This window comes from Kryptolebias marmoratus, linkage group LG18 (genome assembly GCF_001649575.2).
Source record: "Kryptolebias marmoratus isolate JLee-2015 linkage group LG18, ASM164957v2, whole genome shotgun sequence".
Taxonomy (NCBI): Eukaryota; Metazoa; Chordata; class Actinopteri; order Cyprinodontiformes; family Rivulidae; genus Kryptolebias; species Kryptolebias marmoratus.
Window position 1 is genome coordinate 17,337,546 of NC_051447.1, and position 19,781 is coordinate 17,357,326.

At 43.5% G+C, this 19,781-nt stretch overlaps 1 protein-coding gene across 3 annotated transcripts in view; it reads right to left on the reverse strand.

Moving 5' to 3' along the window:
* Positions 1 to 3,337: 3,337 nt before the first annotated feature.
* The window catches only part of celsr1a (cadherin EGF LAG seven-pass G-type receptor 1a), a 91,724-nt gene continuing 75,280 nt past the window's right edge, over positions 3,338 to 19,781 (reverse strand). Inside the window, exons 19-36 of one of the 3 annotated variants that reach the window (XM_017429902.3) lie at positions 19,567 to 19,776; positions 19,286 to 19,469; positions 19,058 to 19,201; positions 18,796 to 18,979; positions 17,613 to 17,780; positions 17,394 to 17,520; positions 17,118 to 17,318; positions 13,034 to 13,208; positions 12,548 to 12,660; positions 12,010 to 12,089; positions 11,797 to 11,923; positions 11,581 to 11,706; positions 11,394 to 11,485; positions 8,267 to 8,367; positions 7,916 to 8,056; positions 6,721 to 6,984; positions 6,237 to 6,642; positions 3,338 to 5,331 (exon numbers count right to left, since the gene is read on the reverse strand). In XM_017429902.3, the coding sequence (XP_017285391.1) occupies positions 5,304 to 5,331; positions 6,237 to 6,642; positions 6,721 to 6,984; positions 7,916 to 8,056; positions 8,267 to 8,367; positions 11,394 to 11,485; positions 11,581 to 11,706; positions 11,797 to 11,923; positions 12,010 to 12,089; positions 12,548 to 12,660; positions 13,034 to 13,208; positions 17,118 to 17,318; positions 17,394 to 17,520; positions 17,613 to 17,780; positions 18,796 to 18,979; positions 19,058 to 19,201; positions 19,286 to 19,469; positions 19,567 to 19,776 (2,871 nt within the window). In that variant the 3' untranslated portion in view covers positions 3,338 to 5,303. Of the gene's footprint in view, positions 5,365 to 6,236; positions 6,643 to 6,720; positions 6,985 to 7,915; positions 8,057 to 8,266; positions 8,368 to 11,351; positions 11,486 to 11,580; positions 11,707 to 11,796; positions 11,924 to 12,009; positions 12,090 to 12,547; positions 12,661 to 13,033; positions 13,209 to 17,117; positions 17,319 to 17,393; positions 17,521 to 17,612; positions 17,781 to 18,795; positions 18,980 to 19,057; positions 19,202 to 19,285; positions 19,470 to 19,566; positions 19,777 to 19,781 lie in introns of all 3 variants that reach the window. The other 2 variants (XM_017429900.3, XM_017429901.3) reach the window with 2 other exon arrangements.

Genomic DNA, 19,781 nt, shown 5'->3' on the forward strand with positions numbered 1-19,781 from the left:
TAGCTAGCATTTTGTGCCTTTTAGCTTTTGGTTAGCCTTGTTTAATTTAGCTAGCATTTCACAGTTTTATCTAGACTTTTGCTGTTTTAGCTGATGTTTTTCTTTTTTATCTTGTAGCTAGCGTTTTACTCTTTTTAGCTTTCGCTCATGCTCTGTCTGTTTTAGCTTTTAGCTAGTGTTCTGCTTCTTTTAGCTTGAACAACTCAGTTTCAGCTTCTTCAGCCATTTCAGCAGTCATTCAGCGCTCATGAAGCACTTTCACAGAAGGTGCCATTTCTGTCCAGTTTAACAGGTAACAGCTTTACCTGCAGAAAGAAATGTTCCTTCAGCTCTGATTGGACTGAATCACTGTCTCACCTGTTTCATTCATCAGCTACAGAAAGATAACCAGACGGTTACACCTTTTAAAGGACAGGTGCTGCAGGAGGATAAGGAGTTTAAATTTGGTTTGTGTAGCCGACAGTACATCGGACCTGTTCCCAGTGAGGGCAGGACTCTGCCAAGGCTGCCCTTAGTCGCTGGTTTTGTCTCTAAGTTTTATGGGCAGAATTTCAGGGCGACGTGACAAGAAGATCTGGACCCTGCTTTTTACGAATTACCTGGTCCTCTTCGGTTTTTCGAACCGTGGCCTCCAGCTCCTGACGGGTGGTGAGGATCGGCACCTCCAAATCTGAGGCAGAAAAGGGAGATGGGATTCGCCCGAAGTGGGGGAGTTTTAAGTGTCTCGGGTTCTGCGATCAGACATAAGGAGACCCTGGGGGCCGACCCAGGGCGTGTTGGAAGGGGTTCGATGTCTCGGCTGGACCGGGAATGCCTCGGACGGTCTGGGTTTCCCTGCTACCCTAGAAGAAGACGACAATGGCAAAAAAGACGCCTCTAAAGCTGCTAATGAGCCGTTTACAACAAGCCCATCAACTCCATCTGATACACAAAAACACGTAAGGCTGTACGTTAAGTTACCGTATTTTTCAACTTTATCCTCTTTTATATTAAAAATGGCATTACTTTAAGGCAGGGGTCTCCAATCCTGGTCCTCGAGGGCCACGTCCTGCATGTTTTCCTTGTTTCTGTGCTCCAACACACCTGATCTGAATCAATGGGTGATTAACAGGCTTCTGCAGAACATGAAGAGGTGATTTAACCTCTGAATCAGGTGTGTTGGAGCAGAGAAACAAGGAAAACCTGCAGGATGGTGGCCCTCGAGGACCAGGATTGGACACCACTGCTTTAAGGGATTTCCCACACCTTCATCTTTTCAAACTCTGTCCTCAGAGCTAAAGAAGTAAAAGCCTCCCCGTGTGGGTTTAAATTGTCCACCAGCAGGCGGTGTGATTGTATCAGCCGTCCACTTTCTTTCCAACTGGTCGTGGTTCAACACCGCCTCCTCCTGAGTCTGAATTATTCAGTTCGACCTGCTTCGATGGAACAGAGATAAAGAAGCCGACAAAGCTCCGTCGAGTCTCGGGTGTCAAGAAGCCTTTGAACCAAAGGAGGAGAACATGAAACAGACAAACTAAGTCATTGGTTTGCAAGGTGGTTGGAAGGCAGTCGACAAACTTTAGCTGCTTCTGTTCAGACATCGACAGCTAATCGCACCTCGTTACGCTTCAGCCCGTTCAGACTCCCCCCCCCGCAACTTCGTCAACAGGAGAACAGTTCAGTTGCCATAACAACAAACACCCAACCGGCCGAGAGAAACTCGATTCGGCCGTCTAACTTTTCACTCAGCAGAGTTCTCGGGCTCCCGGGGACACAGTTTGAGCTGAATCTCACCCAGGTTTTTGAGCTGAAAGCAGCTAGAAACAAAACTTTAACAGAAAACCGTCCAGGGAGGTCACTTTGGGCCATCAGAGCCGTCTCTGCAGGCTTCCTCAATGACGAGAAAAGTCAATTCAGATACTTTTATGAGAATTAAAAGTCTCAGGTGCATTTTAAGTGAAATTTATCAGGTATAACATTAAACAAAAACTCACACATATCCAATTTGAAATCTCCAGACTTCTCTAGACTCAAACTTCCAGATTCATCCATCAATCTTTAAGAAACAAATATTTACTGCACGTATGGAAAAGACAGCAGCAGGAAACAACAACATCCAAAAAACAAGAAATAGAAAAAGGTTACCTGCGTTCCTGATGAGTCTGTGGCTCTAAAAGGCTTATTTTGTAAAACAATGTTTGGATTAATACAAAAAAAATGAAACAAGCGTAATTTAAAAACCACTGAAAGCAGAATAAAGCCTGGAAACTTTTCAATTTTTCAACTTTGTCAAGGCTTGTCTTTTTAAAGTCTCTAAAACCGGGGTGTCCAATCCTGGTCCTCAGGGCCACCATCCTGCAGGTTTTACTTGTTCCTCTGCTCCAACACACCTGATCTGAATCAATGGGTGATTAACAGGATTCTGCAGAACATGAAGAGGTGATTTAACCATGAATCAGGTGTGTTGGAGCAGAGGAACAAGGAAAACCTGCAGGATGGTGGAGACCCCTGCTCTAAAATGTGTTTTCAGAGTTTAGTCAGTTCTGCCGACTTCATGTAACTTTGTCTACAGCTGTGGAAAATGTTGGCAAGTTGTGTGTAAAATGTGAATAAAAACAGAATCCACTGATCTGTCGATCTGAGAGAACATCCAGAAACGCTGCCGTCTTCTCTAGATAGAAGAGGAGAACTGTTCTGAGGTCAGACGGGTCCAAAACATCCAGCCTGCCTCTCTGATGGTATGGGGGTGCATTAGTGGAAAGCATCTCCAGGTTTTAGAGCAACATCTGCTCCGATCCAGGACTGCTGAACAGCCAGAATGGGACAACCTGAGGTCCAGATGTTTACAGACTGATGTTAGAAGAAGAGGAGAACATCTGGAACATTTCTTCGTTTAAACAGCTGATTTGTTTTCTATGTTCCTTTGTGAATAAAATGTGGGTTTTTTGAGTTTTGCAAATCATTTAATTTTCTTTTTATTTACATTTCTGGGAATTAAAAACAGTAATACCTGATTGATGTCTGATTCTGTTGTTTCTTATCATGACTTCATTTAGATTATAGTTTAGTTTCATGACTTTATTTAGATTATACTTATTTCTGTTTCTATATTTGATTTTGATGTTTTTGTCTGTATTTGATTCTGTTGTTTCTGTGTTGTAAAGCACTTTGGATCGCCTTGTTGCTGAAGAGTGCTATATAAATAAATTTCACTTCACTTAATAAAACCGTTAACAGTAAGATATTTTGATAAAAGCAGACATAAAAGTTTAAATGTTCCCACAGAAGAACCTCACCTGTAACAGGAAGTAGACGTTACCCGGTTTCCTCCCGATTTAACAGACTTGCGAAAGGCACGAGACGTTTAAAAACTCACCTTTTTTAATCTTTACAATTACAATCATTCTTTTTTTTTTTCCTTTCCAGTGTCTTAAAAACATAAAAAATAAATATACATTATGTTACAAATCATTTCCAGTGTCTCGGATCATACAAAAACACAAAAAACATTCATCAACAGCATCAGTTACAGGAAGGAGAAACACCGGAGGGTAAGTCAAACATTAAAGTGGTAAACTTCTGTACGTGCAGAGTTGCTGCCATTTGGACTAATTTGTTTAAAGTACTTTTTATATTTTTTTTATAAATGCTAACAATAAATGTTGAGGGAAAAGGATCAACACGTCTTTTCCTTTTTTTTTTAAAACATATTTTGAACTAAATGGACTTGAAACGAGCCGACGGGCTCAGAGACAGGAAGTCCCAACCTTGGACGAACCGGCGGGACGGACACTGGAAAAAAAAGAAAGACGGCTTCCGACTGAAAAGCTCCGTTTCGAAACGTAAATATTCCAAACGGGAAAGTCTGAACGTGTCAAAGCGAAAAGTAACGAACGACTAACATCTTACCTGCTGCAGACGGCTCTCTGGACCAACTCAGTTTGGAGAAAAAGAGATTTAAAACAGCCCTAATTTCAAAAAACATCATAACGATTCATATAAACACAATTTTACAATCCTTTACATTCATCTGAATGATATCCGGAAGTGCTACAGCTAGCTGCTGCTGCTATTTGAGCTTACAAATAACCACAGACTTCTATGTAACGTGAAACTGACAGCGATTAAAAGTAAAAACAGCATCCGCTCAATCCAATATGAAAGTTTTAGCTTTAATCAATATGTTTTAATCAACGTTTATAGACTTCTGCCTATTTTAAGCACATTTAAATGTTTAAAAAAATAAAACAATACAATTCCTTTTTGGTGTACGAGGTGTAGACTAAGTTTAAAAACATTTGGCATTTTAAATAGTTGTTTCTCTGTCTAAAAGGCAAAACCACGTGACTAAAATCCTGTAAAAAAAGTTTTTCTCACCACATTTTTCTAAATATATCCTTAAAACAGGCTGCCTAACTCATCTTTTTATTTTTAAATATAAAGATAGAAATCAGACATATTTAGGAGCTTCATTTTATTCATTTGTCACGCTGGAGTTGGTGCTTTAAAATCATATTTTGTACTTTAATTTGTAAGTCTTTGCTTCCATTTTACTGGAAACGCTAAATGTTCGGTCAGATTTAATCTGTTTCTCTAAACTGAGCGATCCACATGAGCCTTCCACAGAACCACCGCTTTAAAATGTTCAAACTGCCCCTTTTAAAGCACTCAGGCCCTTTTGTTTTTGCGACATAATCTACTTTTAGTGTTAAAACTTAATCTAACGTAAGGACGACGGTGTGAATAAGGCCTTAGTTCAGAAGGAAGGACAAAAAAAACAACTTTTCTTTACAAAAACTGATACAAATCAAATACAAAATAGATTCTTCCACTTTTAAAAAACAAGATTTTATACAATAATTACACTGAGAGGCTGGAGAAACAAAATAAAGAGCACTTGGTGTTTGGGTTTGAAGGAATTGTAGTCCTTGAAATCCTTTTGGACTACAAATGCAGCTGTACCTGCGTGGGAGTGTTTATCTTTCCTTTTAGAAAGAAGCTGCCCAACGTTTCGTCCGTGACGTCAGACAACACGAAGCCCCCGCGGGCTCTTCAACGCCTCCGGAGAGGCGTCCTTCCTATCCTTTGTCCTCGTTTCCTTGTTTAGTGGTTTTGGCACGCGCAGCTCCAGATTCAGTTCTCAGCGCGGTCCGACAGAGGGTTCCCTTTGTTGTCGCTCGCGCCTTTTCATTTTCTCTGCTTATCGTCTCGTCCCGGGCAGAGCTGCCGGTAATACTGGGGGAGGAAACGAGAGGAGGGATTACCTATAAAATGTTCCTCCTCGGCTGACTTCCTGTGGCGGCGCCGGGGGGGGCTCCCTCCTCTCACAGCGGCGGGCTGGTCTGGATTTCCCTGACGGGTCAGATCGAAGTCTCGTTACTGCCGCTGTTCGAGGGAAAGGTAACGAGGGGGGGGGAGGCAGGGAGGAGTGCAAGGAGACAAAAAGGGAAGAGGAGGAACATGCGAGGTAAAAATGGATGCAGGAAGTTCACATGCAGCTTTCAGGCGAGAATGATTGTTTCATGCTGAGGTTAAGAAATAAATCTTTCATTAAATTAAAGGCTTGGCATTCCCAGAAGAAAGGCTAAACCTTTCGTGCCAAAGTTTCACTCAAACCTTCCAGTTAAAACCGTTTCTGTGTTGCCTGATGTTGATTATTTACGACCACCTCCAGAAGTTAATGAGTTATGGACGTTCATCCGGTGATTACTTTCTGAGAGTTTCATTAGAATCCGTCCAGTGGACGATGAAATATTTTGCTAACAGACAAACAAGGTTGACGCTAACAGTTAAAGAGTTTTAAGCAAAGATGCCCCTCAACATATAGAGCTTTCAAACCAAATTTCAGCTAAAAATCAGTAAAACTGACTGAGTTACAGCAATCTTTGTGTTTCCCAATAGGATTTGGCTGAGGCGGCCATCTTGAATTGGGTCGACTCCAGAAGTTAATCAGTTATGGATGCTTCTACCACACCAAACTGCATCTAGGGAGCTGCAATGACTGAATCATAGCCGTTTCTGTACTCTAAAGTTTGCTAAAGTTGCTTGGCTGCAGCGGAGATGAATATCCAGGGATTATATTGGTTCATGAGATATTTTGCTAACAGACAGACAGACACGAAGAGAGAGAGAGAGAGAGAGAGAGACGGTGGTGGTGGTGGTGGAGGAGGGATTAGGGTTAGGATTAGCAAACAGCGTCGAAGCATCATTCATCGATGTAATGAATGAATAACTGGTTTAATCGCCGACGTTCTTACTCTGAGTCGGACTCGTTGCCCCCGTTGACCATCCCAGACTTCAAGTGCATGGCCACGCCCCCGTTGGTCTCCCGGTAGATCCCCGCCGCCGGCCCCCCGACCACAATCTGAGGCCGGGGAGCGACGGGCGGCTTCACCTTGTTGCTGTTGTCGTGGTTGCCGGGGCGACCGCCTCCTCCTCCTCCTCCTCCTCCGGCGTCGGTGGAGGCCTGAGAAGACGGCCGGGGCGACGGGGCCAAGATGCTGACGTAGGAGGGAGACAGCGGGGAGGTGTTGTGGTTGTTGTTGATGGGCGGAGACGAGGTGATGGTGGGGGAGTTGTAGTCGCTCAGCTTCTCCCTCAGACGGTTCTTCATGTTCTTGTCGTTGAGCGGGGGAGGGTAGCTGATCTTGTTCTTCAGGATTCCTGAGCAGGAGGACGGATTCACGTTAAAGCGTTTCAGGAAAAAAAGTTTGAAAAAGCTTATTTTTTCCTCTCCTTTACCTTTCCTCTGCTCCGGTTGGTGGTTGCTGTTGGGCTGACTCGGAGGTGCCGCGTCTTTAGCGTTCCCGGGCGCCTGCTGGTCCCTCTCTTTAGGCTCCTCCCTCTCTCGCTCGCCGATGTGGTTGAGCTTGTTTTCGGGGTGCAGCTCCACGTTCACCTTGGTCTCCACCCTCAGCCGCTCCATCCCGCCCAGGTCCTCGCTGTCGCTGGCCGTGGTGGCATCCACCGGCCAGTACGGCTTCATGTGATTGGACACCGAATCCCCTAGAATTAAATAACAGCGTCAGTTTCAACCGCTTCAAGTTTTTTTTATTTCCTGCTTTTAAATTCGGACAAGACCGGTAGTTTTCGGACCCGAGCATCTAAGGACCAAACCTTGCAGCCTTTCACTTCCTCCAGCTGGTGTTTTTGATCAGGATCAATCAGGAGGAGAGACCCCTGGCTCCGTGTTCAAATCAGAACAGCATTTAAAATGTTCTAACGTCCAGCTCCATCTTGTATTAAAGGTCTTATCGCTCCATATTTTCCTAACAGAGCGCTTCGCTCTCAGGCTGCAGGTTTACCTGTGGTTCCTAGAGTTTCTAAAAGCAGAACAGGAGGCGGAGCTTTCAGTTCTCAGGCTCCAACTTCCAGTTTCTGTGCGTGAGCGGACGTTCCTTTTTGACAAATCCTATAGTTAGGGTTGGGTTTCCTGAGGTATCCTTTAGTTCTGCTGCTGTAGGCTCAGACTGCTGGAGGACAAAACTGTCCACGTCCTCACTCTGCTGCCGTCTTTATCCGCTCCACTCTCCATGTTTGTATTTGTATTTTTTATCTTTTATTAACATGTGTTCTTCTTTGTTTTTCTGTCCCCATAGAAACCACACCTGGACCAATCCCTGCACATCTGTCTGCGTCTCTTTCCTGTCCTCTCAGACCCCAGCCGGTCGAGGCAGATGGCCGGGCGGGGGCAAAAATCTCCAGGTTTGTTTAGATTCTTTCGCTAACTGACATTTAAAAATGTATTATCGGTGAACTTGTGGCATTAGAATCTGAATAAACCGACTAACTGGATTTGAATCTGGATCCGGGTTAGATTTATGACTACGACCTCCTTTTTTGTTTCGTTTAGGGAACCGAGATGACTTTTGTTGTGAATAAATAAGCTGAACTGAATCATAGCTTCTGTTAAAAGTGCGGGATCCCCAGCTCGTACCTTTCGGGGTGCTGTGAACGGGCCTCTCGTTATTCCATTTCTGCTTGACATCCAAGTCATCGTCCTCGCTGTCAGAGGAGTGGGAGGAGGCGTAGGAGGAGCTGTGCTCGTCGGCAGAAAGCTCGCTGTCTGAGTCAGAGTCTGACGGAAACAGGAGAACAAAAAAAGGGGGGGGGGTTAAACGCCGATCGGCNCATTTTTGTGAGCAAATCTGATCCTTTATATTCTAAGAATTTTTCTGGCATGCACCTGTCAAGCTCTGGGATTCAGAACATCTATGTCTCCAAGGAATCCCATCACGGTGATTCACTTTCTGCACCAATTCTGAAAAAAAAAAAAAAAAAGATTCACCGTCTCCTTTGGAGCCGTTCTTGTGGAAAAGAGGTCCGTCCAGATCCGTGTGTCCCTTAGCTGTCCCCGAAGAGACGCTGGGCTTCTGTCCAGAGTCGTCCCTGAAAGGCAGAGAAGGACGCAGAGGCGGGAGGGAAATGGGAGGAGTTCAGAGGACACAGAGAGGGGAAGTACAGCGTTACCGGCAGCGGAATCAAGCCTCAACTTGTGGTTATCGACAGCTACTGTTCAACAGCCAAAACATCTGCTTGTGTTGCTCGCTCCGACAAAGCTAATTAGCCGGCACAAAGGAAGCATGAACCACCGACGGAGGATTGTTAAACCCGAACATTTATGCTTCGCAAACAGCTTCAGTGATTCGGCCCAACGGAGAAAAGCCGAATTAAACTTTCAGTTCTTAATTACAAAACAATCGATCAAAATAATAAGAATAACTTCCACTTTTTGTTTTATTCTCATTATTTTAAGTTGCTTTGAGGAGTTGGCTGGAGGGAAAAGTTGCTGCTAAAGACTCTAAGAGAAGCTTCTGGAAGCAGCTGAAGTTTCGCTAACAGCTGCAGGGAGAAACGGACGCTTTCAGTTTTCCTCCGTTTTTTTTTCTTCTCTTTACGTTTCTCAAACAGGCAGCACGCCGCTTCTCTTCTCGAAGCTCTCAGCGACCCCGACGTCGGCTTTTTAACCCCAAATGACAGATTTATTAGACCGTGCATACCGCCAGGTTGACTTTAACATCTTTAAACGCCAATTTGCTGCGGTGGAAACGTGTCTGCAGCACTGAAACACACTGAAACCCTTTGCTACAGCTTTATTAGAGAAGATTCGACACAAGTTTTGACCAAATGTGAGAAACCATGTGAATGTTTAACATATTCTGCATTTATTTCCATAAAACCCTCATGCAATAAGTATAAAAAGCATGCCTAAACATAAACTAGACGTTACTGTTTAGCCACGAATGGTGAAGCCAATACTTGGAATCAAAAGACAAACATGTAAAATAAATAAAGTCATGAAAAAATTAACCTTTTTTCAGTTGTTGGGTTTTATATATACGATTATTAAAATGATCGGGTCTTTACCAGGTTCTAAAATTCTTCAAGTGCACAAAAAGAAACATAATTAATTCCTCTGTGTCATTATTTATTAAACAAAAATGAAGCCAAAACAGAAAAGCTGCGAGTAAAAAGCTAAGCCCGCCCCATGCAGAACCTCATTTAGCAGCGGTCACTCTCAGCAGAGACTTTATCAGTCTCTCTCATGGTTGTGGAGGTATTTTGGCCCACTCTTCTTTCAAACGTTGCTTTAGTTCGTTAAGGTTTGCAGACGGTTGTTTCTGCTCGGCTCTTTGAAAAGTTTTCAATCAGTTTTATGTCCTGGACGTTAACTGGAGCGCTGCAGCGCCTTGATTCTTCTCTTTTTCAGCCGTTCTGTTGTAGAGTAGCTGCTGTGTTTGGGATCATTGACCCTTCGGTCTGCAGAGGAGCCCAAACCATCAGCCCTCCACCACCGTGCCCACAGCTGGGAGGAGGAGTTTGTGTTGATACGCTGAGACGTTTATATCCAAACGTCTCTAATTGGGTTTCATCTGTTTTGTGGTTCGTTTATTAAACTCCGGCAGCCCTTCCAAAGATATACTTCAGTTCAGGCTTTCTCTAATCGACCTGTCATGAACTTTGACCTTTAACCTGTGAACTAAGGCCTGTAGATTCTGAAATGGAGCGCTGGATTTTTTATATAATTTCTTTGAGCAATCAGTGTGTTTGTTCAGCAGGATATGGACTCCACTTCTCCTCTTAAATCCTACAGAAGCTGCAAGAGTGGGCTTAATCTCTCCACACAGCTTGTGTGGATAAAAAGGCTTTCGAATATTAAGTTTATTATTAATTTCCTTACAGAAACTCTAATTTAGCAGTCAGTCCTAGACATATTGCTATACTAATAGAGCTAGCATGAGAACATGTTGAAGCAACACATGAAATACTTCGGTTTCAGTGCTTAATAAGACTTTTTTTTACTACTTAAATACACTAAAAACCAAAACTAAAGCAGCGTTAGCACAAATATACGTTTGTGTTTGCACAGCGTCTAAACTAAAGTAGTGCAAAGCAGTTTAAATCTTTATCAAATTTATATCAAAATCCTTAGACGTGCACGTTGTTTATTTTTGTTTTGTTTCTTTTTAAATCACACAATTTTTAAATTAGGGCTCAGGAGAATCGTAGAATCTTAAGTGGACATCCTTAGCATTTAAACACAACACAACTTTTCGTTTTGTGTGCAGCAAAGCCACAAGCCATGCACGGGTGCCTTCATAAAGCAGGAAACAGGAGAGAAATCCGCCATTAATATAGAAAATACAGAACAAATTAAGGTTTGGACTAGGCAGATGATATATAGATACAGACAGGAGGGCAAGGTGTGTGTGTGTGTGTGTGTGTGTAATGTGTCCAAACGATATTTAGTAATTGTTAGACGTTTGATGCAAAAAAGAAACAAAGGAATTCAACAGAAACATCCAGAAACAGACCCAGAGCATCCGTCTAGTGCACACGTGTCAAACTCAAGGCCCGCGGGCCAGATCCAGCCCTCTGTAACATTTCATCCGGCCCTCTAGTCTGGTTCAGATCGAGTCTCTGATTCTTATTTTGTTTAAAAAAAACTGAGCTTAATTAGTGAAGTTTTCTCTGACAGTGACTTAAAAGCCAACAATATATAGTTTTAATTTCTGTATGATCAGGTTTTTGTCTGTTTTAATGTTAAAAAATTCATTTAAAAGCTGAGTGAGGCGTAAGAAATGACTGCTAATGATGAGCTTTTTGAAGTTTGATCTATTTATGTGTTCATTAAAGTCTGTTTGCTCTAAATTCTGTATAACCTGTAACTGGGAAAAGATATTTCTATATGAATGATTTGACATAATACATCTAAAACCAATTAATTTATGTAATTTTTAATAAATATTGATGGTGATTGGCCCTTGGCTAGGACTAAATTTTTAGTTTTGGCCCCCTTGCGTCACTGGGTTTGGCACCCCTGGTGGAAGCAGGAAGTGGAAGCAGCCATGCGGTCAGTGAGCATGCTGTACCTGAGGGTGTAAGCCAGGAAGCTGCTGCGGCTCTTGGCTGACCTGAGCGTACTGTCCAGGGAGATGTTGGACTCGCCGATGGTGGTGCGAAACAGCGGGCCGTCCTCTGGGAACGAGTTGCAGTTGAGCGAGCGCTGTGGGGTGGAGGGGGGGAAAGAACGGATTAAAGAGGCAGAAAAGAAACAGCGAGTCGTTTTTTTTTTTTTTTTGAACAGGTCCGTCCGCTTACGGTGAGTAACGAGGCCCTGGTGGTGCTGGAGTTGTCCTGCACCGTCGTCTTGCCTGCGAAGACGTTCTTGAGGTTTTTCCTCACCTCCTTGTTGAAGATCACATGGAAGAAGAAGACGAAGACTCCCTGTTGGAGAAAGCAAAGCGCCGAGTCCAGGTTAAAGCTCCACCCCCCCACCGAAAGGCGGGTTTTCCCGGCTGGGAAGTCACAACGCACCTGCAAGCAACTGAAGGCGGCGAACAGGTAGTGGAAGAGGATGACGTCGCTGTTGACCGCCAACAAGCCGAGCATCCAGGTGGCGCCGATGAGCAGCAGGAGGAAGAAGGCCATGCGCAGCGCCGGACTGAGACGAGAAAAAAAGAGAAACGCTGAAGCTAAATGAGGCGTTAAGCTCTGCGCTACGAGCGGAACATTGAACCGGGAACTCACACGGCTCCTGACTTCTCCACAGCTTTCTGCCGGCGACCGCAGGACGCCTTCGCAGCTAAAATGAAGATCACGATGTTCACCTTGGGAAAAAAAAGAGGAAGGAAAAGTTATTTCTGTTGTGGTGAACTTTGTTTCATTCATTTATTCTGTGAAAGCTGACTCAGCATTTTTTTCTACTTCTGCATGCTTTTATTTTAGCCGTTCATAAACCGAAACATTCAGCTCATTCAGGAGATCACTTACGATTTCTCTAACTTTTAGACTTTTAACTTTATTTCCATTTCTTCCTCTGTTACCTTCAGCTTTCGCTAGCCTTTCGCTACTCTTAAACTTCAGCTGCAGCCCTTTATGTAATGAAAATCTTGAAATATATACGTTAAATTGCATTTTGTGCACATCTATACACAAAATAAAAATAAAGAGGCAGCTACTGTTATTGTTCTCCTGGTAATCAGTTACAAGGTGCATGAATGCATCTAAATGAGACCAAATGTGGTACTATCGGCTTCCTTTTGGAATAACTGATTCGGGCACGTACCAGGACGACTACGAAGATGGGCCCTGCGAAGCTCCAGATGAGGGTGTCGTGGACAGAAAGCCAGCAGAAATCTGGGTTTCCATAACCCTGAGGGTCGAGGCCGACTGCCAAACCTGCAGGCACAGAAATGCACAAACAGCTAGGATTTTTACGCATCTAAAAACGAGGATTTATCTTCGTCCGCCTCTTTTTTGTCAATTAGTGTTGTGTAACATTCTGTTACCCCTGAATTTCTGACTCGCTACTAAACTCTGAAGCAATCCCAAACTGAATGAGCCACCCTGGGATCACCGTACGTCAACAACGATGACGGGCGCAAAGTTGCCAAATCCGAAAAGACGTTATTTACGACCGTGTAAGACAGCATCCGACATTATTCCTTTTTCGTTTGTCTTATTTCGACAGGGGTAAGACGCTTCATGCCCGTCGATCATTTTCCCACGAGGATCTCGGCAGAACGGGCGAGTCGCAGCCTGTCGAACCCACCGGTGATGACAGCCGGTATGCCCCAGCCGATGGCGTAGTAGAACCGCATGTGGCCGTGGTTGACGTTGCGCGCCTCCGTCAGCATGCGGTAGATGTGCAGCCCCTCCACGAACATCCAGGCGAAGGTGCACATGTAGAAGTAGTGGAGGAGGATGGCGATCACCGTGCACACGAACTGGAGGGGAGGAGACAGAAACTTCACGTGAGACCCGCGGACCAATTTCCGGTTTTTGTAAAATCAACGGACGTCGGACGCCTGGCTCAAGATGGCCGCCACATCGAAGCAACCTTAGCGAACACATAAGTGGCTCTGATTCAGTTGATTTCACAGATATTCAGGTAAAATTCAGATGTCTGAACTTGATTTTCTTCTCTGAAGAGACGTTTTCTGAGGGTAGCAGGGTAAGCAGAGATGATGTGAGGTGTAGACATAATTACTTTCACTACTTATTTATAAATTTTACTCTTTAATTTGAATTTCTGTGTATTATTGGGCTTGTATATGTGCTTTGTGTGTATCAGAGACTTCAGATAGAAATTAGCTATAATTTGTTACAAACCATATTTTCCTTTGTGATTAATGCTACCATACATGCTCGATAAAACTCGATAAATCAAATCAAATTTTACCTCAATAAGAGTAAAATCCACTGAGTTATAGCCACTTTTGTGTTTGTTAAAGTCTATTAGCTGCAGGGGCCATCTTGAATTCTACTGAGTCCAGATTTTAGTCAGTAGTAGACGTACATCCAGTGATTACTTTCCGTAAGTTTCATTGAAATCAGTCCTCTGATGGGATGTTCTGCTAATAGAGTCGAGTTTTAAACACAGATCAGTTAGCCTGATGTCTCAAATGTGACATTTTTTCATTCATCTAATAAAGGGAATCATTTTAATTTATCCAATTACTGTTAAAAGTCTGATTTTTTTGTTTTTATTTTTTCGTTTCTGTGCAAATAATCTTCAAATTCTGGCTCAGCACCGATTCGTTGAAGAGCTTACTCCATTCTGTTATTGTGTGAAATGAGAAAACTGCTTTTTGTCCACCGTGTCGTTCTGCTGATTGGTTCCTGCGATGTTTAATTTGAAGTTTTTCAGAGGAAACTTGAGGTGGTAGTAGCTGAGAGTCATCTCGAACACATGCGTGCGAAACACGACTTTCGAGGTTTGACCAAAACGACTGCAGCTCCGTTATTCCTTTAAGAAATCTTAAGTTTTTTTTATTTATATTTGTTTCCTGGTTGTTATTTATAGATCTAACAGAGTAAGCTGGACTTCATGTCACCAGTTTAAGTGACGGTATGAAGGAAAACAGCCTGTAGAAAATTATTTTAGTAACTTCTTCCACCTCTGACACCAAATGAGAGCAAATGAGTTAGCCGTGGTGCGTTCATGGACACCAAAAAGTTCAGATTTTTCAGCCGATTCCAGCCACTAACCGGTGCGTTCCTATAAAAACAAAAAGACGGAAGAACATGGAAAAATGTGTCGACCACGCTAATCATCCCCAGCTACAGTAAGTCTCCTTATGTAACATTAAAGCCGCCCCGCGATTCTTCATCACCTTTTCTGTGTTTTCTTATTAATCCGTTGGCACATTAGAGGAATGCTGTGTGTCAGGAGATGAGTTATGGTGTGTGTGTGTGTGTGTGTGTGTGTGTGTGTGTGTGGCTGCAGAGATCAGAGGAGGCAGAAAGACGGAGACCACTTTGACAGGACTGTAAATCATCCTCGCAGGTTGGCCTCGGGCTCCCGCTGACAGCATTCCTCAGGTCTGACACGCACACGTGTGTGGAGGCTGGACGCGGGACGCTCACGCAAACAACAAGTCTGGTTTTATTTTAAAAATAAAGACATTAATAAATAAATAAAGCCAGTTCTGTCAGTCAGAGAACGCTCCCACGCTTCAACTATATGGCTCATCTGACACATGCTATCGTAGCACAAAAAGCTAACAAAAGAAGCACCCGAACGTCTGATTTTTAACTCAAATCTGTCGGATAGAACCACAGAAGAAGACGTCGGTGAAAAAAATGATTAGGATTCTGTGGTGTAGTTTATCGAGTTAAAACGCTGAAGTTGTTTTGGGAAACCTTTGCCAGGGCCAACCATCCTGAGGCCTGCCTCTGCAGACAGGTACCAGTCAGAGCACGTCTCCGAGGTGTGTGTGTGTGTGTGTGTGTGTGTGTGAGAGCAGACTTCAAAGGAACCTTCTGATCCTAAAGTTTCTGGCTGCGTCTGCGACCGACACAACGCCACATTAGATTATGAGCTTTAAAAGAATTAATTGTTGCGTTTATGGCATCGGACTTCAGCTGAAACCTTTTCATTAAAGCTGTGAAGGTTTTTTTATGTTTTTTTAAATCAGAGATTTTTAGGAAGAAGTTCAGGAATCACACTTTCTATAAATGAAGCTGAGAGCTGAAACTTCCTGAAGAAGCTGAAACTCGGTGGTTCAAGCTAAAAGAAGTAGCTGAAGATCGCAAAAGGCTAGCTGGACGTAGCAAAAACACTGGCAAAAAGAAGTAAAATGCCAGGGAGGAGCTAAAAGTAGCGAAAGCCTAAACTGTAGCTAGAAACTACAAGTAGCAAAAGGTTAGCTAAAACGATCAAAAGGCTAGGGAGAAAATAAAAGAAGCAAAAAGTAGCACAAGGCTTGCTAAAAGCTGCATCAGTAGAGCTAAAAGCGTACTTTTAACAAGCAAAATGCTAGTTGAAAGTAGCAGAACAGTAGCTAAAAACTGAAATAGTCTAAAGGCTAGCTATAGCCTAAAAGTAACAAGGGCTAGCTTAAAACTAAGTGACATTGATAGTGCTAAAAGCTAAAAAAATAGCAGAATAGTAGCCAAAAACTAAAAGTAAATAAAGGCTAGCTCAAAGCTAAAAGTAGCAAAATGCTAGCTGAAAGTAGCAGGAGAGTAGCTAAAAACTGAAAGAAACAAAAAGTAGCATAAGGCTAGCTCATAGCTAAAAGCAGCATTAGCAGAGCTAAAAGCTAAAAAGAAAAGCAAATTAGTAGCTAAAAACTGCAAGTAACTAAAGGCTGGTTCAAAGCTAAAAATAGCAAAAGAGGCTACCTAAACATAGCCAAATGCCAGTTGAAAGTTGCAGAACAGTAGCTAAAAACTGAAAGAAGCAAAAGGCTAACTATAGGCTAAAAGTAGCAAAGGCTAGCTTCAAACTAAGTGACATTAATAGTGCTAAAAGCTAAAAAAAAATAGCAGAATAGTAGCCAAAAACTAAAAGTAAGTAAAGGCTAGCTAAAAGCTAAAAGTAGCAAAATGCTTGTTGAAAGTAGCAGAACAGTAGCTAAAAACTGAAAGTAAGTAAAGGCTAGTTCAAAGCTAAAAATAGCAAAAGAGGATACCTAAATGTAGCAAAATGCTAGGTGAAAGTAGCAGAACAGTAGTTAAAAACTGAAAGAAGCAAAAGGCTAACTACAGGCTAAAAGTAGCAAAGGCTAGCTTAAAGCTCAAAGTGACATTAATAGGGCTAAAAGCTAAAAAAAATAGCAGAATAGTAGCTAAAAACTAAAAGTAACTAAAGGCTAGGTCATAGCTAAAGGTAGCAAAATGCTAGTTGAAAGTAGCAGAACGGTGGCTAAAAACTGAAAGAAGCAAAAGGCTAGCTAAAAGCTAAAAGTAGCTGAACGTTTTGATACATGAATGGCTAAAACAAGTGTGCAGAAGTAGTTAGATTTAAAAACAATGTATAGAAATATATTTTAAAAATGCTGAATCAGCAAACACTCAGTAAACCCAGTCTTCAGCTGATCATTCATAAATTAAAGACTCGTAGAGGCCTTTCACCCAATCAGATCAGAGCAGGACTCACTTAAAGGGATAATTCAGATTTCTTTGAGTTGAGGTCGTTTAAAGAGCTGTCTACAACAGGTAAGATATTTACTGTTCATATGTCGGAACCCAACTTTAAAAGATTGAAACTACTCCTTTAAGAACAATCAAACAAAATGTGTGGCACTAACAGGACTTGGAACGATATCTAATCAATGAAAGATATATCCTGATGTATAACGAACGTTACTGGAGGGGCAGAAGAGGACGTGATCTGAAACAACACGAACCATGTTGTCGGTCTGATTGATGCCAAGCAGGAAGACGAGCTCCGAGAAGAAGAGCGACGCCACCAGGTTCCTGTGGATGGCGAGCAGGTTGGAGCGCAGCCGATGGAGGAGGCACAGCAGGATGAAGGTGAGGAGGAGGAGGAACAGCGAGACCGCCAGCGTGGTGTAGGTGACGATCTTCAGCGGGAGGACGTCTCCGTGCTGTAAAGCAGACGGCAGGGTCAGGAGGCGCAGACAAGCTTTGGAACAAAGTGATGAGCTTTATTTTGAAAGGACCTCTCTCTTGGAAATGTCCATCAGCACCGCAAAGCTGGTCATGTGGTTACACTGGCAGCTAATGTGGCTGTTGTTCCTGTTGAGCACCTCGCAGCCTTTAGAAGACCAGCCGCCGGTACCCCTACTCCTAAATAAAACACACACACACACACACACACACACACACGTCAGCATAAAAGAAACAAAAGCATCCACGATGGTAATTCTGTAAAAACTCACCCGACGTTGTGGTCCCAGTAAACACAGACCGGTTTGGTTCGCTCCTCCATCTCCAGCAGGATGTACTCCAAGGTGATGGGGGGGTCCAGGACAGCAGGGAGGGGCGGGCCCTCGCTGTGAATCGTGGCGCTCACGATGGCCGTGTTAATCACGGGACGGTTGGGGAGCCTACACACACGCATCGTTCATTCCAACACATATTTCTGCAGTTTTATACATAATGTACAGTTTTTTAGGTTAAACGGAGCAACACTTTCAGTTTTTTTTTAATGTAATACAACAAACACATAGTGTGAATGCTGATTCGGCGTTATTGTTTCCTGTACTTTGTTTTTGCAACGCAGCAACTTCTTACTTTGTGCGATTTTAGCTGTTCATGTGTCAAAACGTTCGGCTCATTCAGGAGATGGGTGCTTTGACTTTCGGGTTTTGTAACTTTTATACTTTTCTACATATTTAACTTTATTTTCTCCGTAGAAAATCATTCAGATCCCTTCAGCTCCTTCAAAAACATCGTTCTCTTTGAAATCTGCTTCGGAAAACTCGCTCTGATGCTACTATTAGCTTACAGCTAGCCTTTTGCTACCTTTAGCTCTTAGACTGCTTCTACTTTTAGCTTCTAGCTAGCCGTTTGCTGCTTTTAGCCAGCCTTTTGCTATTTTTAGCTTCTAGCTAGCTTTTTGCTGCTTTTAATCTGGCAATTGCCATTTTAGCTTTTTGCTACTTTTAGCTAGTCTTTTGCTGCTTTTTGGTTATTTCGCTATCGTTATACTACTTTCACCTTTTAGCCATCCTTTCCCGCTTTTAATTTTTAAATTAGGCCATGCTTTTGTTACTTTTAGCATTTAGACTGCTTCTACTTTTAGCTTCTAGCTAGCCCTTTGCTACTTTTAACCTGGCCGTTGCCATTTTAGCTTTTTGCTACTTTTAGCTAGTCTTTTGTTGCTTTTTGTTTTTTCGCTATCGTTCCACTACTTTCACCTTTTAGCAATCCTTTCATGCTTTTAATTTTTAAATTAGGCCATGCTTTTGTTACTTTTAGCGTTTAACCAGGTTTTAGTTGCTTTTTAACTTCTAGGTAGCCTTGTGCTACTTTAGCTTTTAGCTAGCCGTTTGCTACTTTTAACAAAGAGCTTTTGACATGAGGTCAAACGGTCTGCAGCGTTTTGAATTATAAAAGCACCTCAGACTCCTGCGGTCGGGGTCGTATTTCTCTGGAAGGAGCTGACCCAGTGACTTGTACACGATGACCACAGCAACAGGGTCAGGGGCGGCCGGCTCCAGGTGGCGCCGTTTTCTGCCCGACGCCGTGTGGTCCTCCTCCTGTGGCGGGTCGGTCTGGGTCGGAGGGGCCGGCGTGGGCTCCGCTAGGTTCCAAACAACATGGAGCTCAGAACGGAAGCAGCGGAGAGTAAAAAACTGCCGAGTCATCGGAGCGTTCTTACCTTTCTGGATGCCGGATTTCGAGTCAAAACGCGGGAAGTGGACAGAAGAGCCGAGCTCTTTGGGGTAGGTCTCTTGGATGTCCTGGAACCGAGGTAATGTTGCCTTCTCCGGGTTCGACTTGTCCAAGTAATCCACGGTTAGGACTGTGGGAAGAAAAAAAGGGAATATTTAATGTATATTTCGTAAACATCTGTGTATTTTCAGAGTCTGGGTGCTGTTTGACTCACTCATGTTTTCACTGACGATGGTGAAGGGACTGAGGTAGGTCTTCCTGACGTTTCGCGCCAGGGTGTCGGCATACGCCTCGAAGTAGCGGAGCAGGTGCGCGGTGCCGCCCTCCGTCCTCTGGATTTGCTCCCAGTGCTCCTTGGTGTCGGGGTCCAGTATGGCGCTGCCAGCTTGCACCAAATTCTAAAAGAGTCCAACGGGTAAACAAAGTACTGCACCTGAAGGAACGCAGGAATGACAGAAGTCCACACGAACAAGAAGCATCTCCTTTCTTTGCTACCTCGTTGAACTCCACGTCCTTCGCGGCGCTGAGGTCGAAGCCGGACTGCTGGCTCTCGTACCGCAGCACATGACTCAGCAGCTGCGCCGCCGTCTTCACGTCGTTGCCGAAGAAATGCGGCTTCTTGTCCGTGGCACCGTGAAGCAAACGCACGATGGCCTTGGACTGCTCGCTGTCCATCCGGGAGCCGTTGCGCCGCAGGTCCTCGTTCTGGG